The 12,203-nt window shown below is 54.4% G+C and overlaps 1 protein-coding gene across 4 annotated transcripts in view; it reads right to left on the bottom strand.

Annotated features, from left to right (window-relative positions):
• The window catches only part of SLC9A3 (solute carrier family 9 member A3), a 46,850-nt gene that overhangs the window by 13,808 nt on the left and 20,839 nt on the right, over positions 1–12,203 (bottom strand). For 3 of the 4 annotated variants that reach the window (XM_036308463.1, XM_036308464.1, XM_036308465.1), the window contains exon 2: positions 2,820–3,122. In XM_036308463.1, coding sequence (XP_036164356.1) covers positions 2,820–3,122 — 303 coding nt within the window. The remainder of the gene's footprint in view (positions 1–2,819; positions 3,123–12,203) is intronic. The other variant, XM_036308466.1, reaches the window with a different exon arrangement.

Here is a 12,203-nt window from a genome sequence, read left to right as displayed (position 1 = left end):
CAGATGACCAGCCTCCCTCAGGGGCTCCCACAGTCCTCCAAGAAAGGCAGCAGCCCAGCCAGAGGAGACTGACCGCCCTGGCTCTCTTCTTTGTCTCCCTTGGGCCTGGCTGACCACTCCTGGCTGGCTCACCGGTGAGCTCACTGCAGGCAGGTGAGGGGCTCAGGTGGTGACTGGCCATGAGACACTCCATCAGACCCGGGCCCTTTGCAGGGGAGTTTGCAGCCTAGGTCACCGTGAGTACAGATGCAGGGTCATAGGTGCTGGGAAGACATCGGGGGCTTGTTTGGTGGGGAGGAGGCCTCCCAGGGAAATGATGCCTCTGCCATGATTGGAACAACCAGGGCGGGCCTAAAAGGAGGTGATGGGTGGGGCAGGCTTCACCGGACCCTGGGAGGGGAACCAGCTACAGGGGGATGGGGAGAGAAGAGGGGAGGGAGATGAATGGCACATCTGGGGGTGCTGGGAGGGGAGGAGCGAGGCCCTGGAAGGAGTGGGTCCATGTGGAGCCAGCCCCTGCTTCCTTCTTCTGTACGGCTCCTGCCCAGGGGGTTCCTGGGCACCCTTGGGTGGAGAGACTGTGCTGAAGTGCACTTTCACCCTTTGCAATCGTCCCAGAGTTATCTCCTGTCCCAGATCATGTGCAAACCCCGTCTCCCAGCGACGAACCCACAACCTCAGGGAGGTGCATGTGGGTGCCTGTCTGGCTTGGCTGGGCTTGGTTGGAGGAGGGCCTTGGCTGTGGGCCTTCCTGCTGCCCTATTGGTATTGAGTCCCCTCCCCAACCAGAGTGGACCCCAGGGGCCCACCTACAGGGCCAGGACGACAGAGGGAGGGTGGGAGAGGCTGAGTACACGTGGGCTGAACGTTGCCCTGCGTTCTGGGACAGAGGCGTCTGCAGGAGCCCACTCTTCCTCAGGGCCCAGTCATGCCCCAGAGCCCCCTCAGGGAAAGTGGTCTCTGCAGAGAGGTTGGCGCCCCCAAGGGAGTTTTCTGTCAGTTCCTAAAGCTTCCCAGCCTGGCACCAGGGTCACTGTCCTGAAGAAGTGACAGGTGTTAAAAGCACTGGCTCCCGGTGAGTTTTAAATGCCCCATTTAGAATGGGGGTCATGGGTTTTGCTTTTCCACCCAAGACACTGTCAGTGGGCAGATGTGAGAACACAGTTCAAACTCCAGGGGCTTCCAGACTCACACTCTCCATTGCAGGCCATCAATCTTTAAGGCCTCCCTGAACATCAGCCTCAAGTTGTGGAGGATGCTGACCAACCCAGTGGTGCATTCCAGAAGCCGGCCACTCATTTCAAGCAGGATGTGACCTGGGGCCTGCCCTCCTCCCTGGTGGGAGAGCCCACCACCCACTGGCCCTGCCAGGACAGTTCTGTGGACTGGACTATGGGCTCACGGCCGCCCAACTGCGTGTTCTAACCCCTCTCTCCATCCTGGGCAAGAAGACCCATGGCTTCCCCCCCTCAGGGGCATCTCCAGCTGCCCGCCCAAGCTTCTGCAGGGCCTGTCCCTGAGTGGCTCGCCTGGACAGCGACCCAGGACGTGTGGGCTGACCCTTCCTCAGAAGGGTGCGAGGGGCCTTGAGCCACTGGTCTGCACAGACGGATCCTGCCTTCCTAGCTCCGTTGGCTCCAAGCTCTGTGTACCCAGGAGCAGAACAGACATGTTGGCCCCTGGGCACCACTGTGTTCCATGACCTGGGCTGATGCCCAGCCTGACCAGTTGTGTCCTGGGTTCCCTACTCTAAACTCCGAGACTCACCGCCCCCCCCCCCCAGAGATGGCCATGCCATTTTAGGTGTGTCCAAGGTTGGGCATCGCCAACCGTGGTAGGTCTCTCGGGGCTGGGCCTAGGGGGTGGTGCCCACAGTGGGGGGCTTGAGGGAGCACAGCCCCGTGGGGTAAGCACAAAGTCCTGTGGTGACTAATGTGCTGGGCGAGGAGACAGTCTTCGTCAGGGGACCTTTGGTTCTTCCTTCTCAATGCACCTCCTCTGTCACCAGAGGTGCCCGTGGGTGCCCACATTCACCCTCTCACTGCCCTGGTTACCCAGTGCTGGCAGCAAACCTGCAGACCCATGATGCAACAGGGCAGCCGCAGCAACCCCAGACAGAACAGCACGTAGGGCTGCACCGCGCAGACACATCTATGCGAGGCCTCAGGTGACCCACTGGCCTCACCTGCTCCAGTTTCCCAGGAAGATAATGACCGACACCCAGATGGGTGGGGTGCACCTCACAGGTCCCCCAGGCCAGGGCTGAAGGCTGAATGAAATAACCAAACTGCAGGGGAGTAGCTTTGAGTGCATAGAAAGGGTGTGGCCTTTTCTCCAAGGTTTGGGTAGAAAGGACACCCAAACGTTTTGCTTAGGTGGGCATTTATGGGGGCCGGGGGCCTCTGCCAGAGAGGCCGCCTCCTTGCTGCCTGTGAGGGCTCAGGGACAGGGGAGTGGGGCTGGACCCCACCTCCCTGCCACTGGGGAAGGACAGCAGATGGACTATTCCTACCTGCCCAGCCTACTGGCCACCCTGGTCCAACAGGACCTCATTCACAAGCAGGACACATAACCTTGGCCTGGGGATGCTGGGCTGCACATGGACCAGCCAGTTATGCATTCAGCCTCACTTTAAACAAACCAGGAGGGCTCAGTGGACCCGCCTGTGACATTTCTCGCTGACCTGAAACACTGCTTTTTAGGTCTGTGTTCTGCACCCTGGGCTTCCTTAGATAGGGCTGCCCAGAGCCCACCCTGAGGAGCCCATCCTGAGGAGCCCACCCTGCAGAGCCCGCGAGGTGGACGGGGTGCCTGCTCACCCATCAGGCCGCTGAGGAAGACGCCATAGAGGGAAAGGCCGGTGGTGGCCGCGTTCCACACGGTGCCGATGACAGCGTACAGCAGGATGGTGCCCAGGTTGCCAAAGAAGAGCCGGTTGGGCATGAAGTAGCCGGCGTCCAGCACGATGGGTGGCAGCAGGTAGAAGAAGAAGACGGTGGGTGTGAGTGTGAAGGAGGCGATGTGTTCGGCTGCCCAGACGATGCCTCCTAGCACCAGGCCCACCACAATGAGCAGTGCACTCTCGGGGACCACGCTGGTGACCTTGTGGGACAGGTGGAAGCCTGCAGGGGAGAGGGCGTCAGGGGCCAGGACCTCATGGGAAGGGGAGAGTGGGACCCCACGGGGGAGAGGAGGGAAGGGAACCCCGCAGGAGGGGCCATCTGGCGCCATAGGACAGACATGGGCTTAAGAAGCAAGGCCCACTTCCAGTCTGTGGATGCTTCCCTCTGTCCCGCTCAAGTGGCCTGGCCAGTCCGCTGTCAGCTGCCCCTCAGGACCTGGCCAGAGTGCACCCTCCTCAGGGGTCTCCCCATCCCCTGCCCAGAGAATGACCCCCTCCCAGGAACAGAGTCTTCTAAAGCCAGGGTCTCCAGGGCTCCCTGGAGAAACCAGCTCACTGCCCACATTCTAGCTTTCGGGGGACCGTGGCTAGAGGTCTCCCCACCCACGGCTGGCCCCTGGGCCCCCTCGGCCATCAACCTTGCCAGGATCTTAGGAGGCGAGGCAGAGGCCCCACCCGCACAGCCTACTGGAGTCCATTTCTCTTTTGTTCTATTGTAAGACTCAGAAAAAATATGATAACTCCACATTAAGCCCGATTTCAAAATAGCTGGAATGTTGTCAGAAGTGGACTCCTGCTTAAGCAATGTTTGGCATCATTATCGTTTTCATCCACCGAAGTCCTGCTTACGGAGAGGCCTTCTCTGAGATTCTGAGGAGCGCTGTCTCATGAGCTGACAGGATCCCAGTGGGCAGGAGAGGGAGGCAGAGCCAGGGCGCTGTCCTGCCAGGCTGTGCGCCCTGTGCAGACCTTGTCCCATCACGGGAAGAATTCTTGGGCGAGGCCGGAGGAGGTGGCTGGCTCGGAGGCTGGGTCCTGCCGGTTCTGATCCAGCCCCACCCCAGCTGTCAGGCTGCCTCACCCCTCCCTGGCCTGTTCGCTCACTTGTAATTACTGGTCACTGTGGGGGCTCCCCGAGCAAGGAGGTCTCCTGGTGTCACTCCTGCTTCTTCCCTGTGGACAGCCCTCTCCAGCCGGGCGAAGGGGCTGAGTGCCAGGCCCAGCACAGGACCTTCCGGGCACCAGGGCCTCTGGCCTGTGACCTATGACTACAAGGCCTCCCTGCATGCTTGGCAAGTTCAGGTTTCAGTGGGCTATGCTTCTGGGACCTGAGGACCCGCTAGGGGTCCCACTCCCACCCCTGCAGGCCTGCAGGTCCTCCAAGGGCCCCCAGCCGGCTGCACAGCTTGCATTCTGATCAGGTCCTGCTTTCCCCTTCGATATATGACACAAACACACATACACACAAACACACACATGTCGAGTGGAGGCAGCAACCCTTCACCCCACCCCAGCAGAGCTGCCCAGGAAGCCCACAGAGGGAGTTCCCACCTTCATGGAGAAACCTGGAGGCCCAGGAGGCTGGCGCCTGGACGTGGCCACATGCCTGAGGACAGGTCGTGAGTGGCACCACAGGGTGACCACCCGAGGGAGAGAGCGGAGGGCCGGGTTCCTGGAGATCCCCGGGCCCTGCCTGGCTGCTCAGCAGAACAACATCCTGGCCTCACTCACAGCCCCTGCAGGGAGTCTCCCTGAGCTTGGGCGGGGCCCTCATGTGGGCGAGGAAGGGGGCGTCCAGCGAGGCTACCCCGGCCCAGCTCTGCTTCCACACGGCAGCGGCAGCGGCCGAGAGCCCCCGTCCTCCCTCGGCAGCAGCTGGCCTCCCGGATCCTCGCACGCTGCAAGGCAAGGGCACAGCAAGCTTGTCTCTTCCTGAGACAACATGCTCCCCCTGCCCTGGGACATTGGGCTGCCCTCTGCTTTGGGAAGAGACCTGGGAGGCCTTGCCCTCCCTGTGGCTTGTGGTCCTGACATCCGAACACATCGGCAGCACAAGAACCCCTGCAGGGCCCAGGGCCCCACTCCAGACACCAGACTCAGCAGGTCCTGGGCTGCCCCGGGAGTCTGCTTTCTCACGGGCCTCAGGGCCCCTCCCTGGTGGACTCTGGAAAGGATCGGGGCACGTGTCCCTCCCTCCGGACTCTCCCTAATTGTTTATGAATGTCCACAGAGAGCTGAGCTGATGGTCTTTTCTTCTTTCCTAACGGACTGGGTGTCCAGGAGCTGGGTGTAGAAGGCCAGTGGCCCCCGCCCCTGTCTGGCCCCGCTTCTCTGTCCTTGACTGGGCCACAGGTGAGGAAACGCCTTTCTCTGGGGTGGGGTGACATCCTCTCCTGCCCCCAGGAATTCCCAGGAGCCTCAAGCCAGCGGCGTTGGGGCCACCCTCCTGAAGGCTCTAGCTGCATTCACCATTCATAGAAGTCGCTTTTTTCTATAAAATGCATGTTTTCTGTCCTTCTTGCTGTCCAGGCCAGGCTATAGCAGAGACTGTATTGGTGGCAGCCTCCTCGCTTGGTCCTCTTGCCTTTTACAGCCCAGCAAAGCTCCCATAGCAGCTGGGAGGTGGGGAGCTCGGTGCCCAGTGACCTGTAGGCCTCTTGGAAGACAGAATCCAGTGACCAAAAGACATAGCACCGAGGGTCACGGGGCTCAGGGCCAGACTTGGGGGGCACCGAGTGACCTCTGAACTCTGGAAGGCCCCTTGCTGAGGAGGCAGCCAGGATCCCCAGAGCTGGCTCTGGTTCAGTCACGATCTCTCCAAAACTGGAGATGCACCACGGATCATGAGCATTTCCCTCCGACAAAGGCAGGGCCAGTGGGGCGGGAAGGTGCCAGGGACCAGGCTTCTCCTTAAAAACAATAACAACAAACTTTGCACTTTAGGAACGGGAAGTCCTCGCCGGCACCGGCGGCTAATCCCTGGCCGCATTCCTGTATGGCAGCTGGTTACTACACAATCTTATTAATTCGGGAAATGAGAGGATGACAGACAGGTCAGCTTCAGAGCAGATGCTCTTGCTCACAAGTAGGCCCCCAAAACCCACAGAAGAAAACGTGTCCTTTTTACTCCCTGAGAAAGAAACATGCCTGCACCCAGCGCGCGGCACAGGCACGTGTGTCTGAACTTCCCCGTTGGCGCTGGGCGCACTCTGAGGGTGGGGTCCTGGGAGTGGGCGCATTTCAAACTGGAGGGCTCACCTGAGTGGAAGTGCCTGTCACATCTGCCCACGGTGGGGGGCAGGGGGTCCTGTCTTCGTCCCAGGCAGGTGAGAAACAGCACCACCACCCCGGGGGATTCCATCTAACTTCTCTTCAAGTTTGGGGACCATTCTTTCCTTTTCTGTGACTTGTTTCTTCACAGCATTTGCTCCCGACTTCACGAGTTCTCAGGCTGGGTTTCGCCTTCTCACGTTGTCCTGGAGTTGTGTCCTGAGGCTGCACAGAGCTCCCAGAACCTCCCCCAGATGCGGCCCATCCCCTCTGGCTCTGTGTGGTGTGAGGAGGAGGGCAGATCAGCTGCTTTCCTTTCTTAGTTCACCTGCGCGAGTCACCTGCAGGCTTGATTTTTTTTCTGTCTGGCGATTGGAGGACATTTTTTCATCCTGAGAACATCCTTGTAGCAAGGATACCCCTCAATGCTGATTTTCCTTCTTTCCCCTAATATTGGGGAAATAATTCTTTTCAGCTGCAATTTCTGTCCTCCCTCCACTTCAACGCTCGGCCTCTTGTGCCTGGTTTATCTTTCGGGCTCAGGGACAAGGGGACGGGGAGTCAGTCTGAGATTGTCTGGGTTCCCCATTTTCACCCAGATCTCAGGGTCTCTGGTTGATGGGATTTCTTCTCGAGCGAGTCTTGCCAGACCGGGATAGGTCAGGCCCGCCGGCGGCTCTCCTCAAATCCCATGACCCCTCTCGGACGGCAGGCTGCATTGTAATGAGCTCCTAGTAATTAAACTGAAAACGTGATAGGCTTAAAGTGGCTATTTGCTAGTGGGTTAGCAATTAAGCACATAATGGACATGTTAGGAATAAGAAAGCCAAGTTCTGGCTCCAAGTGCCCTGCGGCGTGGCTCCCACTGCTGATGGCGAGGCTCTCCGGCCAGAACCGGGCCTGGCCACCGTGGCATGGTCCTTGGACACAGGCGGTCTCGGCTCTTGGTCAGGACCCCAGTCGCTGCGGGCCACACACTTCCTGCCTGCACATTCCCAGGATGGGGTCATAGTGCTCGAGTCTCAGGGTTACTGTGAACATTTACCGAGGTGATGGGGTGGGGGTGACCACAAGCACCGCACGCAGGGGGCCTTTCTTTCCTTCCAGCACTATCTGTCCATGCCCACAGCCCCGTGCGTGTGAAGGTGGGAGAACACTCAGCCGTGCTTGTGTAGCAACCTCCCGTCTAACAGCTCTGTCACCCCACCACCTCAGGCAGCGTGGTCCTCTGGGGATGCTTGCAAAGAGGGTGCCAGGGGGTGGGGGCAGGACACAGAGTGGTCAGGTTCGGGGCTCCAGGCTCTTGCCCTGCTCCTCACCACCGGCCTCATCACCAGAAGACCTAGCACTTCAGTCCAGGCTGGAGGAGCCACGTGATTGGGTGGGCATGGCCGCCTGGACACTGACGGTAGTGGGAAGAGCCTCAGTTCTCTCCCAGCCTTTGTTCTCTTTACGTCCGAAGAGACAAGACACCAGCAGGCATGTGTGAGCAGGAACCTGGCCGCCTCCTCTGGACCCACAGCTCTGGGCGCCACATCGGGCCTGTCTAAGGCCTGAGCCATGAACACAGAGAAAGGCCCAGGATCACACATCCGTGCTCTGCAGAGTGGCCTGGACTGGGAAGTGGGCAATGGTGTAACCTCCTGCATCAAAACTCCAAGTTTGCTGGAGATGAAGCCAGACCTTTCCAGCTGGAAGGGCTGAGGAGCTGTGCTTTGTGCGCCTCGTGGTGTGTAAAGGGCAGAGCGCCATCCCGTGGGCGTCACCCTGTGGGCCCACACTGGCAGCCACAGCCAGAGACACCGCTCCCCGCACACCTCAAACACTTCCTTCCTTGGCAGCAACACCCCGGCGTAAACTCCAACTCAACAAACACTAACATGTACTCCCAAGGCCGCCAGCAAGGAGTGATGATGACAGTGAGGGAGTCTGTGCAGGACAAAATCAAAGTGCACCAAGGCCATGAGACCACCACACAGCAGAGCGAGGCCCGCCGGTCCAGGGCGCCCCTGCTGGGGCAGGTGTCTTCCAACAAGGAACCTGAACAAAGTGACTTCCAAGCCCAGTTAACCAATTGCCAAGACCAGAGAGTTGCAGCTAATTAAGCGCAAACGGCAGGGCCACAGGGAGGTAACGGCAGGAGACACACACTCTTAGTTCTAATTACAATCTCTGACAAATGTCAAAGGTCAGAAGGCGCTGGCCAGCCGGCCAGCCATTTCGGGGAAGGCCCCGGACAGAGCTGGCACCGAGGGGCTCAGGAAGGCCATTGCTGTGTGTGTCATGCCCGCCGAGACACAGCCTGGCCCTCCTCCTGGGTCAGGCCCTGCGTGGCTGCCGCCTCCAAGGATCTCTCCACAAGATTTCAGCTGAGTCCACGCAAATGCGGCAGCACAGTAAATCCTCTGGTTTTACTTTAACGTGTGTGAGCCTGGTAAATTAACCCCGTGCGCAAACTAACCAGGGCAAACAGTAACACCTTCCAGAGGGATGGGAAGCACTGGGGACCCCCTTCGCCTGGAGGAGGAGCAGGTAAGGGCTGGACCTGAAATGCCGCACTCAGGCACACACACACACACACACACACACACACACACACACAGGTATAACATGAACACACACAGACCCAGACAGATACACACACAGACACAGATACACATAGGTAGTATCTAACTCTACAGACAAGGTACAGGGTCCCCTCAGCACTGCTCCAGGACAGGGGCTGGCTCTGTACCCGCTCCCCACCAGTCCACTCCTCTCTGACCTCCACGCACCGGTTGTGCTCACTCGGCACCCTGTGAGGAGTTACAGTAAATGTGTCAGCCGAGTCCAGGGCAGGAGGCAATGATATTTATAGTGTCCGCAAATATTATCTAACTGACCTCACGCCTCCTGCCAGAAAGGATGTTCCAGATGAGTGCTCTGAAGTCACCGTCAGACCAAGCAGAGTGAGACCCTGGCCTCTCGCTGGGGAGGGCTGGGAAGGAGCCCTGGTCCCTGGCAGGTAGGGAGGTGCTGCTTCCTGCACCGCGTGCACAGGGCTTGGAGGACTGGCCCTTCTGCTCACAAACCACAAGTATTTTAAACATCACATGTTTACAAAACTCAAGCAAACTTTGTCAACTTTTAAATTAAAAAATGGAAATTTTTAGGGGCTTCCTATGAAAGCAGTAGATGCCAGTTCTGAGCCACTGTGAGCAACAGACATGAGGACGATGGAAGGCGGGGCCTCTCCACAGTGGCCCCATGTCCAACAGACAGGGAGACCCTGCACCCCTTCATCACAAACACTGATGAGCCCGGAAAGTCCTTTAAGCCTAGGGGATGTGCAGGAGGCAGCCTATCAATGATTCTCTCTCATCATTAAGGTTTCTATCTCTCTCTCCCTCTCCCTTCCTCTCTGAAATCAATAAAAATATATTTTTTAAAAATAAAAAAATTGTGCTTAAGGATGTAAAGGAAAATATAATAAATTAACAAACTGTAAATCTTAGCAGTATACTAGAACAGGGATTAGCACATTTTTCCTAAAGGGCTATAGTGGGATTCAAGATGGCAACAGCATAAGAGGATATTGAATTCACCCCCTCCCACAAGCACACTGAAATACACATGTATACAGAAAGAAATTTCTTCTGAGAGACAATTGAGGGAGGAATGAACAGCTTTTGAATAACAAGTGAGAGAAACAGGCCAAATAAGGAAGACTTGGAAATTATGGACATTCTCTGGGAGCTGTGGGAATTCTCCAGGGTGGAAGGTGCCAGTGAGGACCATTGCTTACGTCCCTCTCCACCTTGACGGGGGCGGAAGGAGCTCTACTCAGGGGCTTTGGCCTGCCTACAAGATCACAGCAGCATATTCCCAGCCGCACTGCTCAGAGCCCATTTCTGCTCTGATTAAAGGGAGCAAGCAGGATCAACAGGTGTCACCACATGCACCTGGCCTCCTTGCCCAGAGGTGCTCCAGCCCAACAAGCCAGTGCCCCAGGCTCTGTGGGCTCCTGTCAGGCTCCGATCAGCCTGCCAAAAACACAGCACACACAGCCTTCACAGAAGTTGCTTCCAGACAAGGCCACTTTTTTAACACTCAGAGAGAGCTATTTTGTCTAATTCATATAATCAAACTTAGAAAGCCAAACACAATGAAAAGACAGAAACATATCTCTCAAACGAAGGAAGAAAAGTCTCCAGGAAAAATCTTAAGCAAACAGAGATAAGAAATTTGCCTGGTAGGCAGTGAAAGAAAAATACCCCATGATCTCACTCATTTATGGATAATAAAGAACATCATAACCTGATGAACAAAAAGATAGATACAGAGGCAGAGACGCATCAAACAGACTGTCAAATCACAGCGGGAAGGCTGGGAGTGTAGGAGGGGGTAAGAGACCAATTGAAGGACTTGTATGCATGCATATACACATACACAAGACACGGGGTGGGGGGGGGCGGTAAGGGCATGTGCTGGGGGGTAGGAGAGGTCGGGGGAAGGTCAATGGGAGAAAAAAGGAGACATATGTACTAGTATTTGTAATACTTTAAACAAGAAAATAAAATTGTAAAAAAAGAAATTTGCCTGATAAAGAATTTAAAGAAATGGTCATAAGGATTCTCACCAAAATCGAGAGGAATAAAGGAACTTAGGGAACACTTCAACAAAGAGTGAGGAAGTCTAATAAAGAATCAAGCAGAACTGAAGAATATAATAACTGAGGTGAAAAATTCTCTAACAGAAGAACAAATCAGCAACCTGGAAGACAGACCAGTGAAACCAACCAGTCAGAATAGCAACAAGAAAAGAGAATTTTTAAATATTAGGGTAGTTTAAGGAACCTCAGAGATAGTATCAAGTGTGCAAACATTTGCATTATAGGGAACCCAGAAGGAGAAGAAAAAAAGGAAGGAACAGAAGCTTTATTTAAAGAAATAAATAGCTGAAAACTTTCTTAACTTAGGGAAAGAAACAGAAATCCAGGTCTAGGAAGCACAGCGAGTTCCAAACAAAATGAAAGTAAAGAGACCCACACTAAGACATATTGTCATTAAAATGGCAAAAGCTAAAAATAAAGAGACAATTTTGAAGGCAGCAAGAGAAAAATGACTAGGTATATACAAAGGAAACTACAGGCTATCAGTTGACTTTTCAGAAGCAACAGTTATAGGCCAGAAGGGAGTAACACAAAGGGAACCTACAACCTAGAATAATTTACCCAGCAAGGTTATCATTCAGAATTGAAGGAGAGATAAAGAGTTTCCCGGACAAACAAAAGCTAAAGGAGTTCCTTACCATTAAGCCAGCTTTGCAAGAAATGGTAAAGAGTATTCTTTAAGCAGAAAAGGAAATGCTATAATCAGAAATAAGAAATACAAGAAAGAAAAAATTCTCACAGATAAAGCCAAATATTTAATAAGTACAGTGAATCAGATATTAAAAATATCTACTATAAAGACAAAAGTACCAAAATTCAACTCAAACTGCAATAAGTAGTTAAGAGATTCACAAAACAAAAAGATCTAAAATATGATATCAAAAGCATAAAGCATAGATGGGGGAGTAAAAATGTAGTACTTTTACTACCACATGCGAAACCAAAACAAAACACCAAAGATAACCAGGAAACCACAGGGGAAGATTTGAAGAGAAGAAAAGAACAGAGAACTACAAAAATAACACCAAACAATTAACAAAATGGTGCCCTGGCTGGTGTGGCTCAATTGGTTGAGCGTCGTCCCTGGCACCAAAAGGTCACTGGTTCAATTTCCAGTCAGGGCACAGTCCCAGGTTGTAGATTTGGTCCCCAGTTGGGGTGCATATGGGAGGTAACCAATCTTTTACATTGATATTTGTCTCTCTCTCCCTCTTCCTCTCTCTCTCTCTCTAAAAAAAAAAAAAAAAAAAAAAAAATCGATAAAAATATTAAAAAAACAACAACTAACAAAATGGCAGTAAGTACATACTTAATAATTACTTTAAATGTAGATAAATTAAATGTGCTGATTAAAAGACATAGACTGGCTGAATGGATTTA

This window comes from Myotis myotis, unplaced genomic scaffold, assembly GCF_014108235.1.
Source record: "Myotis myotis isolate mMyoMyo1 unplaced genomic scaffold, mMyoMyo1.p scaffold_m19_p_5, whole genome shotgun sequence".
Lineage (NCBI taxonomy): Eukaryota > Metazoa > Chordata > Mammalia > Chiroptera > Vespertilionidae > Myotis > Myotis myotis.
The sequence above is the reverse complement of the archived record's forward strand: the minus strand, read 5'-3'. Positions and strand labels throughout refer to the sequence as shown.